Source organism: Oncorhynchus gorbuscha, linkage group LG04 (assembly GCF_021184085.1).
Source record: "Oncorhynchus gorbuscha isolate QuinsamMale2020 ecotype Even-year linkage group LG04, OgorEven_v1.0, whole genome shotgun sequence".
Classification (NCBI taxonomy): Eukaryota; Metazoa; Chordata; class Actinopteri; order Salmoniformes; family Salmonidae; genus Oncorhynchus; species Oncorhynchus gorbuscha.
The window spans coordinates 82838042-82852145 of NC_060176.1; the positions used below are offsets into that span (position 1 = coordinate 82838042).

The 14104-nt window shown below is 38.8% G+C and overlaps 1 protein-coding gene across 4 annotated transcripts; it reads right to left on the minus strand.

Annotated features, from left to right (window-relative positions):
• Positions 1-6433: 6433 nt before the first annotated feature.
• Positions 6434-14077, minus strand: LOC124033431 (insulin gene enhancer protein isl-1-like). 4 transcript variants are annotated; one of them, XM_046345463.1, is made up of 6 exons: positions 13773-14077; positions 13010-13199; positions 11757-12016; positions 8230-8513; positions 7402-7590; positions 6434-6689 (listed from the first exon to the last, which is right to left on the minus strand). In XM_046345463.1, exons 1-6 carry the CDS (start codon positions 13798-13800, stop codon positions 6573-6575), a joined length of 1068 nt encoding a protein of 355 aa, XP_046201419.1. In that variant the 5' UTR covers positions 13801-14077; the 3' UTR covers positions 6434-6572. The 4 variants fall into 4 exon arrangements, with proteins under 4 accessions (XP_046201419.1, XP_046201418.1, XP_046201421.1 ...); XM_046345462.1 differs by having other exon boundaries at positions 8230-8516; XM_046345465.1 differs by having other exon boundaries at positions 7402-7569; positions 13773-14076.
• Positions 14078-14104: the final 27 nt, after the last annotated feature.

A 14104-nucleotide genomic window follows, 5' to 3' on the forward strand; every position in this document is an offset into this window, starting at 1 on the left:
CTAGCCTTACCTTTACATTTAGATAGAACATGAGAGCACAGATTAACCTTCCCTATACATTTAGATAGAACCTTACCTATACATTTAGATAGAACCTTACCTTTACATTTAGATAGAACATGAGAGCACAGATTAACCTTCCCTATACATTTAGATAGAACCTTACCTATACATTTAGATAGAACCTTACCTATACATTTAGATAGAACATGAGAGCACAGCCTAGCCTTACCTTTACATTTAGATAGAACCTTACCTATACATTTAGATAGAACATGAGAGCACAGCCTAGCCTTACCTTTACATTTAGATAGAACCTTACCTATACATTTAGATAGAACATGAGAGCACAGCCTAGCCTTACCTTTACATTTAGATAGAACCTTACCTATACATTTAGATAGAACATGAGAGCACAGCCTAGCCTTACCTTTACATTTAGATAGAACCTTACCTATACATTTAGATAGAACATGAGAGCACAGCCTAGCCTTACCTATACTTAGTTCCCTGGCTGTGAAGAACCAGTGAGCAGAGTGCCGTTCTTCAACGGACACAACAGGAAACATACGCTAAGAAGAGACAAAACACCACCAGCTGTCTGTCTGTCTGTCTCTTATGGTTGATAATAATACCCCGCAGACACACTACAGTACACAGTGTTAAGGCAATCTCACCATCAGGGGAATGGCATAATGGATGCCTTTTCCAGGTTTATCCTGTTCAGCCATTGTTGCTAAAAGCTAACAAGTGTCCTTGTAAAGCCATTCACCAGGTCTTAGGCTAACCATCTGACTTGCTGCGGAGTAAATTAAAAGCTTTAAAAGCACAAGTAGCACCAAAAGCGTTGGCAGGATTCCATATCTACTGTGGTACTAACTGGTGCAATTTAAGTGAAGCATCTGGCTGAAATAGTAGCAGGGAGCTAGAAAACCGTTGCATACCGGGGTTTTTCCTGCCCCATCTGTATGCTGACTGCCTGGCATGCCAAAGTCAGGTCTGATTCAATAACAGCTTGGAGTGTGAATTGTCATAGAACTCTGAGACGAGGTCTGAAGCCCGAGAAACTACTCTGTATGTTGAGGCTTCTCCCTCTGAAACGTAGTTTGAAGTGAGAGAGACTACTCTGAATGTTGAGGCTTCTCCCTCTGAGACGTGGTTTGAAGTCAGAGAGACTACTCTGAATGTTGAGGCTTCTCCCTCTGAGACGTGGTCTGAAGTCCGAGAAACTACTCTGTATGTTGAGACTTCTCCCTCTGAGACGAGGTCTGAAGCCTGAGAGACTACTCTGTATGTTGAGTAGTGTCTCCCTCTGAGACGAGACTGATGTCTGAGAGACTACTCTGAATGTTGAGTAGTCTCTCCCTCTGAGACGAGGTCTGAAGCCTGTGAGACTACTCTGAATGTTGAGTAGTGTCTCCCTCTGAGACGAGACTGACGTCTGAGAGACTACTACTGATGGAATCACTAAGATTAAAATGTTACTGAAGGGTTCACTTAGATTAGAATGTTACTGAAGGGTTCACTTAGATTAGAATGTTACTGAAGGGTTCGCTAATATTAGAATGTTACTGAAGGGTTCACTAATATTAGAATGTTGCTGAAGGGTTCACTAATATTAGAATGTTACTGAAGGGTTCACTAATATTAGAATGTTACTGAAGGGTTCACTAATATTAGAATGTTACTGATGGGTTCACTTAGATTAGAATGTTACTGATGGGTTCACTTAGATTAGAATGTTACTGAAGGGTTCACTTAGATTAGAATGTTACTGAAGGGTTCACTTAGATTAGAATGTTACTGATGGGTTCACTTAGATTAGAATGTTACTGACGGGTTCACTTAGATTAGAATGTTACTGAAGGGTTCACTTAGATTAGAATGTTACTGAAGGGTTCACTAATATTAGAATGTTACTGAAGGGTTCACTTAGATTAGAATGTTACTGAAGGGTTCACTAATATTAGAATGTTACTGAAGGGTTCACTAATATTAGAATGTTACTGAAGGGTTCACTAATATTAGAATGTTACTGAAGGGTTCACTAATATTAGAATGTTACTGAAGGGTTCACTAATATTAGAATGTTACTGAAGGGTTCACTAATATTAGAATGTTACTGAAGGGTTCACTTAGATTAGAATGTTACTGAAGGGTTCACTTAGATTAGAATGTTACTGAAGGGTTCACTAATATTAGAATGTTACTGATGGGTTCACTTAGATTAGAATGTTACTGAAGGGTTCACTAATATTAGAATGTTACTGAAGGGTTCACTAATATTAGAATGTTACTGAATGGTTCACTAATATTAGAATGTTACTGAAGGGTTCACTAATATTAGAATGTTACTGAAGGGTTCACTTAGATTAGAATGTTACTGAAGGGTTCACTAATATTAGAATGTTACTGAAGGGTTCACTTAGATTAGAATGTTACTGAAGGGTTCACTAATATTAGAATGTTACTGAAGGGTTCACTTAGATTAGAATGTTACTGAAGGGTTCACTAATATTAGAATGTTACTGATGGGTTCACTTAGATTAGAATGTTACTGAAGGGTTCACTAATATTAGAATGTTACTGAAGGGTTCACTTAGATTAGAATGTTACTGAAGGGTTCACTGAGATTAGAATGTTACTGAAGGGTTCACTAATATTAGAATGTTACTGAAGGGTTCACTAATATTAGAATGTTACTGAAGGGTTCACTAATATTAGAATGTTACTGAAGGGTTCACTAATATTAGAATGTTACTGAAGGGTTCACTAATATTAGAATGTTACTGAAGGGTTCACTAATATTAGAATGTTACTGAAGGGTTCACTTAGATTAGAATGTTACTGAAGGGTTCACTTAGATTAGAATGTTACTGAAGGGTTCACTAATATTAGAATGTTACTGAAGGGTTCACTAATATTAGAATGTTACTGAAGGGTTCACTAATATTAGAATGTTACTGAAGGGTTCACTAATATTAGAATGTTCCTGAAGGGTTTATGCAGCTGGTGCCTCTCTCCTTCTCTTTATGAAGCTGGTACCTCTCTCCTTCCCTTTATGAAGCTAGTACCTCTCTCCTTCTCTTTATGAAGCTGGTACCTCTCTCCTTCTCTTTATGAAGCTGGTACCTCTCTCCTTCTCTTTATGAAGCTGGTACCTCTCTCCTTCTCTTTATGAAGCTGGTACCTCTCTCCTTCCCTTTATGAAGCTAGTACCTCTCTCCTTCTCTTTATGAAGCTAGTACCTCTCTCCTTCTCTTTATGAAGCTGGTACCTCTCACCTTCTCTTTATGAAGCTGGTACCTCTCTCCTTCTCTTTATGAAGCTGATACCTCTCTCCTTCTCTTTATGAAGCTGGTACCTCTCTCCTTCCCTTTATGAAGCTGGTACCTCTATTCTTCTCTCTATATCTTGTTATTAGTTTCCCTGCTCCCAAGGGAATTGTGCTTCAGTTGTTTATCGTAGGGCTGGCTGGCAATAAAGCTCTATACCCCCCCAACCCCCCAGCCCACACACCCCACACACACACATACTACACACACATACTACACACACACACACACACACACACTACACACACACTTCACACACACTACACACATACTACACACACACTTCACACACACTACACACACTACACACATACCACACACACACTACACACACACTACACACACTTCACACACACTACACACACACACTACACACATACAACACACACACTACACACACACTACACACACACTACACACACACACTACACACATACTACACACACACTACACACACTACACACACACACTCTCTCATAGCCATTTCTAGGTTAGACCTCGGTCGAGGCTTTGTTGGGCCTAGTGTGATTCTGCATAGTGAGCTCCTGGGTGGGTTCCTTCCCAATCCTATTCACTGGTCTGTTGTTCTATGAATACAATAAACTTTTGGAAGTGAAGTTGAATTTGTGTTTCAAGGGAGTTTAAAATATGTTTGGTTCTATTTCATGTCTGGGATTTTAGTAATGATATCAGAGTTTTTCTTTCTATTAGATTTTTTTAAAATTGATTTTAAATATATTTGTATGTAAGAAAGACATATAACCATGTAGTCACAGGTGTCATTTTAGATACATATTTGTAGATACTGTAGACCTACTTGTCACAATATGCGTTTTGAGTAGATGGATATTAGTGATCATTTGACATCATTCGCCCCAAATGTTACTCAAAAAAAAAAATCCCATCAAATCTGATCGCCAACGTCCAAATGTTATTTTAAAATGTAATATAATTGCACATGCACAGTGACAAAACTGTCGTGTAAATTGTAATGATTATTATATAATAGCCCGTTCTTCAAACGTATTCAACGGATTGAGATATTCTGTTAATGTTAGGAGGTGTAACAAATATAAAAGTCTAACTACAGTCGCCGGAGGGGGGAAAGACGCGCGCATCTCTGCCCGCTTACAAACCCGGGGTCCACCTACCGAGTAGCCCAGGCTTACGAAGTTACCAGGGCCCAAGGTCAGAGTTATGTGTCCATGAGATGTGTTTTAAAATGCATATGGGGCCCGCCATTGTACAGTCACTTGCTCATAATCAATCATTATAATCAAGCAGCGACATGGATTTAACATAAATGCAACTGTCTAATGTATTAGGGTATGGAGTGGGTAAGTTGCTTTTTATGCGTAATGCCAAATGTCATATGCCACATCAACACGGACAGCTAGCCTATACAGGCCCCACAGAATGATATAACCAACACATTTTCACAGTAGTAACTAACTATGATAGCTTGTAGCTTGCATTTCGTCTGCTCTATCATGGCATTTTATCATACATTATCGAAGCATTGAGCCAACACCCAGTAGTCTATATGGAATGTTGTTATAAAAGTTCATGCTGTTTTTAAATGCCGTTCATACATTCCATCTAAAACGAGTACACTTCTAATCATAGTATATATATATATGTGAAATCACTAGGCCAAAAACAGGTGTAAAATGATGGGATGATTGCAGAACGAAGACCAAGAGAGATGCATACTATATTATAGACGTCGTATTGCTCAGTAACTGCTATCACAAATGTTTTTTTTTTTTTACCGAGTCAAAGTAAACACTGGAACATTGCAATATAGTCCTAAGGAGGTGTAAAATAACAGGATGAATTCAGCGCGAGGACAAAGATAGATGCACACTGTATCTGTCGTCATATTAGTGAAATAATCCTGGAGATACATTTCTACACATGGCGTTGTTTTATTAGTAATATGTAGAAAGGGACAGGACGCTAGGATAGATAAATCGGAGACCACGGTACAATCGTTTTTGCTTTTTTTTACTTCAGTAAAGAAAGTTACACAAAACAAAGTGGCAAGTCTTTCAACAATAAATAATAAATAATTTTGTTTAACAGGAACAAACGGAAAAAAAACGGTCATTATAACTTATACACATCTTTGGGAAAGAAAAAAAAACATATTCTTAAAATGGACACAAACTCACACATAAAAGTCCCACGTAGCTTGTGGCAAAATAGAGGTATACCTTGTTGCAATGCTTAAGTAGGCCTTACTTGGGCTTTATCAAGGAGATAATAACAAACTAACTGAATAGCAATATTTGCAATCCCCTCCAAACGGCATCTTATCAGGAGGCGAATCTCAGGTCAAGTTATTTTAGAGAAACAGAATAGCCAGTCATTTGTTTGTATATTCACACATTATGCACAGCAATGTGCAAATGTAGAACCAGATTTCATCTGCAATATTAAAGTTCATATTTTTCCTAGAGGTCCGTTGGTCCAGGAGTGTATGTGTGGTGTAGTATTATAAATTGTTTTTGTCAAACTGTTACCAGGAGTTTCCAACGGGCAGCACCAGTCATGGTTGACGTAGTGAGATCTACAGATCTCACTACGCATGAGTCGCAGACACTTTATGCTGCAGGCAGATGCGCTCTCTCCGCGGCTCCTGGAAACACGCACTTCTTCAGGGCTCTATTCAAACCGTATAGCTGAGGTTCAGCGTTGCAGCGTGACTGAAAGAGGCAATGTTCCCCGCGTTTAGCGGAGACTGCATTCATTTTAATCGCTGTATATGTCAGCTAAATAGGAAATTAGCTTTAAATGTCTATCGCGCAATATGTACCTCTTCAGCAACACAGATTGAATAGAGCCCATTGACTGCTCCATTGTCCTCTCCTTTCCTCTTCTCCAGGGTTGTTTTGCGGCGGGCGGACAGACGGACGTATGACGGACACATGGACAGATCTAGGTTGGGTAATAATCCATGATTGTCTTCACAGTGTAAAACTACAACCAAGGGGTTGTTTCGTCGTTAAAGAGGCTTCGTGCAGTTGCGGGAGGAGGATTCTCTTTAATCGCTCAGTTCGAATGAAATCAACAAGAGATTGAGTGACATTTTGTTTCTTTCAACCCCGAGTTATTTTTTTATATATTTTTCTTCAGTTTTCAGTCAGTCCGCCCCTTTGCCCAACAAGCATCACTTCATCATCAGTCAGAAATATGACAATAGTCTAACGTTGTCTACAGTCGGTCCTCGAGGCCCTACGCCTCTATAGGGCTCGAGACCATGCTGTTGGGTGTGTCTGGAAGTTGGGATGACATCGAGGCGACTTCGCTCCCTGTCGAGTTGGAACCAGGTCCTCCCTCCGAAAAATGGACCTGAACAAAACAATGGAACAATGTAATATATAAGATTACATTATTCAACATATTAATTAAATATTGTAGACAATACAATAGAATAAATCCACATATCGACCTCAATACGACCCATATTAATAGCCTAAATTACAGAAAATAATATAAAATATTATAAACATAAAATGACAATAACCTAACCTTTACTCTAATGTTACTCTAATCGTTATTCGTGATTTCGTTCACACTGTCTACCAGACAGACAGTTTAGTAATATAGTACAGCCTCTAACTGGACTCACTAGTTGTGTTATAGTACAGCCTCTAACTGGACTCACTAGTTGTGTTATAGTACAGCCTCTAACTGGACTCACTAGTTGTGTTATAGTACAGCCTCTAACTGGACTCACCAGTTGTGTTATAGTACAGCCTCTAACTGGACTCACCAGTTGTGTTATAGTACAGCCTCTAACTGGACTCACCAGTTGTGTTATAGTACAGACTCTAACTGGACTCACCAGTTGTGTTATAGTACAGCCTCTAACTGGACTCACTAGTTGTGTTATAGTACAGCCTCTAACTGGACTCACCAGTTGTGTTATAGTACAGCCTCTAACTGGACTCACCAGTTGTGTTATAGTACAGCCTCTAACTGGACTCACTAGTTGTGTTATAGTACAGCCTCTAACTGGACTCACCAGTTGTGTTATAGTACAGCCTCTAACTGGACTCACCAGTTGTTGAAACGCGGGTTGATCCATGTCACTCTGTAGCGCGAAGTCACTGAGGACCTTCCAAGGCGGCTGGTAACTCTGCACCTCCACTGGGTTTGCCTGTAAACCACCGTCGTGTCTCTCCGGGCTGGCCGCCACCATCGGTGTGCCCGTCATTCCCTGGATATTCTGCAGATAGTCCCAGAGAAACTGATCGTCATATAAAGTTTAAAATTAGCACGTCAACATTGACCCAACAACAACAACAACGTTAAATATTTAGAATATGATGAAAATGTTTGTGCGTAACGATCATGTAAACGTGTGTGTGTGTGTGTGCGTGTGTGTGCGTGTGTGTGCGTGTGTGTGTGTGTGTGTGTGTGTGTGTGTGTGTGTGTGTGTGTGTGTGTGTGTGTGTGTGTGTGTGTGTGTGTGTGTGTGTGTGTGTGTGTGTGTGTGTGTGTGTGTGTGTGTGTGTGTGTGTGTGTGTGTGTGTGTGTGTGTGTGTGTGCGTGTGTGTGTGTGTGTGTGTGTGTGTGTGTGTGTGTGTGTGTGTGTGTGTGTGTGTGTGTGTGTGTGTGTGTGTGTGTGTGTGTGTGTGTGTGTGTAAAAAAAGGGACAAGTTATACGCCTGCATGTGGATATATCTCACGCATCCATCCATAGGCAGACGTATACGACCATTTCTCCGTTTCTATTTTCCCCTCAATTATTTCATGAAAACAAAATGACCAGACAAGAATAGAAGTATTATAATGAAACAGTTACAACAGCTACCAGCGTTTGGACCGATAAGAACACCACTGTTTTGACTCCTTTATTTAAATAAAGATCAGACAGGGTCCTCACCGTTTTGTCGTCGGGCTGATGTTGCTGTAACTGTTTCATCAGAATACTCCTCTTCTTGTCCTTGCAACGCTTGTTTTGGAACCAGACCCGGATGACTCGGGGACTGAGACCGGTCATCTCGACTAGCTGCTCCTTCATCAGAGCGTCGGGTCGGGGGTTTGCGTTGTAGCAGGTCCGCAACGTGTGGAGTTGCTTTTCGTTAAGAACTGTCCGTACGCGTGTGGTCTTCTCCGGTTGTTTGTGGACGTGCGGTCGAAGCACGGGCTGTCTGGCTGATATTGGTTCTGCTGTTGAGAAAGAGAGGAGGAAATACAGAATACATATTATTTATCGGCACTTCATGGGTATATAAAGACACTGTTGTATACCAAAATTGAGACTACAAAAACGTACACTCTCAAAAGTATATCATGGTAGCCTACAGAACGACGCCCAGTATGGAGTATCCATTCAGCGTGATGTTATCCGGGTCTTATGGTAATATGTTATTACTACAGCTATCAACCAACCCCATGCTTGACCTATCATTATCACTGCTGTTCACATTTCAGTTGTCCAAACTTCTATTAGGCCTACATTTATACCAGTTAACACACTGTTCCCCGGGCGTGGAAAAAGTGGATGTCGATTACGGCAGCTCCCCGCACCTCTCTGATTCAGAGGGTTAAATGCGGAAGACACATTTCAGTTGAAAGCGTTCAGTTGTACAACTGATTAGGTATCCCCCGTTTCCCATTTAATAATGTCTAAAATGAAATTAAAATCCACAACAGAGAAACAACAGAGAAAGAGCATTGTCATGTATTGTAGCTTATAGAGATAGCCTACCACTGGGGTTTTGAATCAACACCTAACGTCATTACCGTATTACGCATGGATGGGCTATACGTTGATATACTTTGATATTAGCCTTTGATATTATCATTCATTTAATTGTTGTTACTATTAGTGAAAGTGCGTTCTTGTCACTTTTAGCATATATGTTTAAAATACCTCTATTGGAAAAGGGGGTAAATATGTTCTTCGTTAAACGTGGACCATGGCGCAGGAAATGTGAAAGAGTGGACTGTCAAATACGTAGTTTATTTTTTATAGATACATAAAGTCGAAAAGGATTCTCACTAGATTGGTGCGATACCTTTTGATTTAATAATTCATTAACAACGAAGTCTCGTCAAAATATTGCTGTGGCCATCTGCCCGAGCTTCCGGTTATGTAGTATGGTTTCCAATCCGGTTATAACCTCAGATCTAACTGCGACTATCGGTTACACATTTTTTTTTTTTTTTACCTTTATTTTACCAGGCAAGTCAGTTAAGAACATATTCTTATTTTCAATGACGGCCTAGGAACAGTGGGTTAACTGCCTGTTCAGGGGCAGAACGACAGATGTGTACCTTGTCAGCTCGGGGGTTCTGAACTCGCAACCTTCCGGGTTACTAGTCCAACGCTCTAACCACTAGGCTACGCTACATAGGCCTAACATGTATGCAGTCTGAGGAAATAGTATATTCCGACAATTTGAAGTGCGTGGCCAACTATCTGGCTTGTATAATTCACCCCAAAAACCACATAATACAATAATACATCATTATTGTGACACGTTACATTTAATCTAGACTGTAGGCCCCTAAACTTCAGCACAAACAGAATGTATCATTTCATCTTTATATAAAGTAAACTACCGAATGTTATTTTTTTAAAGTCAAACAAACAAACACCATTTATATCTGAATTCCTAGGAGGGCCTCATGATTCAGCGAGAACTATGTAAAGAAAGACGTTGCTCAGATATTCTCCCTCTTGCGAGGTACCTTGACAAAGAGCACTCGCAAATGCGAATGATTTCATAAGTGACATACACCACACCACTGACCCAATAATAATCACATATATACAATCCTCATTTGTGATTCACAATAACGTCGCGCGGCTTATTATATATATATATATATATATATATATATATATATATATATATATATATATATATATATATATATATATATATATATATATATATATATATATATATATTCATGACATATATACAACTATATTAGCCAATAGAAATGTAGGCTATATATATTCATGACATATATACAACTATATTAGCCAATAGAAATGTAGGCTATATATATTCATGACATATATACAACTATATTAGCCAATAGAAATGTAGGCTATATATATTCATGACATATATACAACTATATTAGCCAATAGAAATGTAGGCTATATATATTCATGACATATATACAACTATATTAGCCAATAGAAATGTAGGCTATATATATTCATGACATATATACAACTATATTAGCCAATAGAAATGTAGGCTATATATATTCATGACATATATACAACTATATTAGCCAATAGAAATGTAGGCTATATATATTCATGACATATATACAACTATATTAGCCAATAGAAATGTAGGCTATATATATTCATGACATATATACAACTATATTAGCCAATAGAAATATAGGCTATATATATTCATGACATATATACAACTATATTAGCCAATAGAAATGTAGGCTATATATATTCATGACATAAACAACTATATTAGCCAATGGTAATGTAGGCTATATTCATGACATAGAAACAACTATATTAGCCAATGGTAATGTAGGCTATATTCATGACATAGAAACAACTATATTAGCCAATGATAATGTAGGCTATATTCATGACATAGAAACAACTATATTAGCCAATGATAATGTAGGCTATATTCATGACATAAACAACTATATTAGCCAATGATAATGTAGGCTATATTCATGACATAAACAACTATATTAGCCAATGATAATGTAGGCTATATTCATGACATAGAAACAACTATATTAGCCAATGATAATGTAGGCTATATACATGACATAGAAACAACTATATTAGCCAATGGTAATGTATGCTATATTCATGACGTATAAACCACTATATTAGCCAATGGTAATGTAGGCTATATTCATGACATAGAAACAACTATATTAGCCAATGATAATGTAGGCAATATTCATGACATAAACAACTATATTAGCCAATGGTAATGTAGGCTATATTCATGACATAAACAACTATATTAGCCAATAGATGCGCATATCATATTCAGATGATTCCAGAATGCATTTAGAGCTACACGTTTTCATTGAAACGAAGCCCCTACTGTTGAAATAAACTCGGTACATCACGGCAAGATACTCCAATGAAACGTTTCGTGGTATCTGTTTATATTTGTTGGTATTGTGTTACGGACATTGGAAAACGTATGCCAATTAAAAAACGTCTGTATCGACGATGCTATACATTCATCTGTGTCTTTATGTGCTCCAAATCAACAGCCCCTATTCACAAATATTCCAATGCCCGTTGCCTGAAAACAAACTTTTCAGCTAATACAACATCGATCTAATTGCCAAAAACCAACAACACATATACAAGCCAACTGAAAGCAACAACAACAACAACAACAACAACAACACCATTGCCATTGATATAAATTGTTAACCTACCTGCCATTTGTAAAGGTCTGGCCGGGTGGAGGGGGCTGAGGGGGTCTCCGACGCTCATTGTTGCCCGCTCCACGACGTCATGGTCGGCCCGGCAGAACAAGCCATCCTCCCTCAGAGCGAACTCGTCCCCCGGGATGAGCTGTCGGCTGCAGGCCACACACCGAAAACACTCGATATGGTACACCTTGGAGCGCGCTCTCATCACGAAGTCATTCTTGCTGAAACCGATGTTGCATTTAGCGCACTTTATCCCGTATAACCTAGAGGGTTAGGAGAGATTGGGTGACCGGTTAGAGTCAGCTAACGGTGTCACAAGGCACCAAGGCCCACTGTTAGGCTAATGCTGTGGCTGGACACCAGACAAGACATAATAGGACAAGCAGAAGCAGGATTGTTAGGCCTTAATATTTAGTTATGTCTATACCACATGAGATGACTTGAAACCCGTTGTAAAATATTACATGAGTAAAAACAAAGCACAGACCTATTCTGTAGAAACAGAGAAGAATGGAACCAATATCACGAGCGTAGAGATATAGACATAGTATAACTCTAAATATTCCTAGAAGACTCATAATATAATTATTATTATTATTATTATTACCGGCGATAACTCTACAAATCATTAACAAAAATCTAAATTCAATTGTAGACTAGTTGTAGGTCCAATGTGTTTGGCCAATTATATGTTATTAAAATCGATCTATTGACTCACTTTATGGTCATCAATGTTGCAAAATATTGCTGTAAGGCTACATTAAATAATATGTGTGTAATATGTTTGTATTGCATATGCAAACGTGGTCAACATGTAGCCTCATGTTCTGTCAAAACTGTGTCAATCCTGATGCGGTTTCAACAATGTATCTGTTTATTTTTCAATAGAAAACCCAGTTGTGGTCTATCGCTGTAGTCTATGATTATAAAGACAATATAATAAACAGTTAATTGCAAATGTGCTAATCATCAATATTAACCTCATGTAGTCTGAAAATATAAAATATATATTTTATAATAGTAGAATATGTAAATATTACCTAAATTAAATATATAGTTTTCCCGAGCATTGACATATGTAAGCAAATGCATGTTCACGTTCCATGTATAATCATGTATGTTATGATACGATAATCATGTATAATCATGTATGTTATGATACGATAGACAGTTAATACGTGAATGTGTCAACCAGTCAATCAGTAATAAACAATGCTTTTCAACAACTATGATCATTCATAACAAACAGCTCTAACCTGACATAGTCCCTTTTACAGTAGGTTTTCCCGTCTCGGACAAAGCAGGTACATGACTCGTCCAGATACTGATTACACTCTGCACACTTCAAACAGGCAGCGTGCCATTCGAGGTCCGGAGAGACCCGCAGAATGTACTGGTCGTGGATCTGGTTCCCACAGCCGACACACAACGATATGAGCCGCTTTTCTGGAGAACAGAGTCAGGAGAAAAATATTAGAATATAAATGAGGAGGATTCTAAAGATTATATTGAGTGTAATGAATGCCCCATAGTAATGTCGTCAGGAAGCGGTTCTACATTTGCTGTTGAGAACAAGCATCTATTCAACAAGGGAAAAAGACTATAATCGACAATGTCAACAACAACCATATTAATAATAATAATATAATAATAATAATAACTTATTTGTTTTAATTTATTATATATAATACACGTTGGTTATTAACGATAATAACATTATTTATGATTGGTCTATAGACTAGTTTTAATGCGCGCTGCTATTCAATGATCTAAAGTAACTTTACAGGCATTGAAATGGTGCATCCTTGTAATCGGAATTGTAAAGACATTTGGGGTGGAAACGTTTCATTAAATGGGACCTGCTAAGACAATTCAACTTTTGCACAAACCGGTGACAAACTGCAAAGAAAAACAAATCGACGTAGAAATGAATCTACTTTAGCCTCAGTTTTGCATCACTCAGAATAGAATTAGACACTTGATTTGAATGGCATCCCGAGCCAAACCAGCTCCACTCACTTTTCGGTGGATCCCCCATATCGCCCATGTCCAAGAAGTAAGGCGGCGTAAGGTCCACTTTTAAAACGTGGTGCAACAGTTTTGAAGCTGTTTGTTTCCCTCCGGACTGCGGGTATAGAGCAGTCGCCTGTGTACTGACCGGTGCTGGCTGATTGTTAACCGGGTGTTGCAGCCGGACTTGTTCCGCCGCAGAGTAGCTGTGTTAGTCGGTGGAGAGGACGGGGGTGTGAGAGGGTCTGTTCTCCGGTGCCTGGTCCCTGTGTTGTGATGGGGCGCGCTAGTCTCTATCTCCCACTCAAACTCCCTTGCGCCAACTCTACTCTATCGCCATC

Excerpts from the sequence above, each read along its gene's own strand:
- LOC124033431 (XM_046345462.1), bottom strand. The coding sequence starts at position 13,800 with ATGGGCGATATGGGGGATCCACCGAAAA. Across the intron at positions 8,517-11,756 it reads CAGACCTTTACAAATGGCAG|CAGAACCAATATCAGCCAGA; the intron begins GTAGGTTAACAA and ends CTTTCTCAACAG. Across the intron at positions 6,690-7,401 it reads AACCCGCGTTTCAACAACTG|GTCCATTTTTCGGAGGGAGG; the intron begins GTGAGTCCAGTT and ends TGTTTTGTTCAG.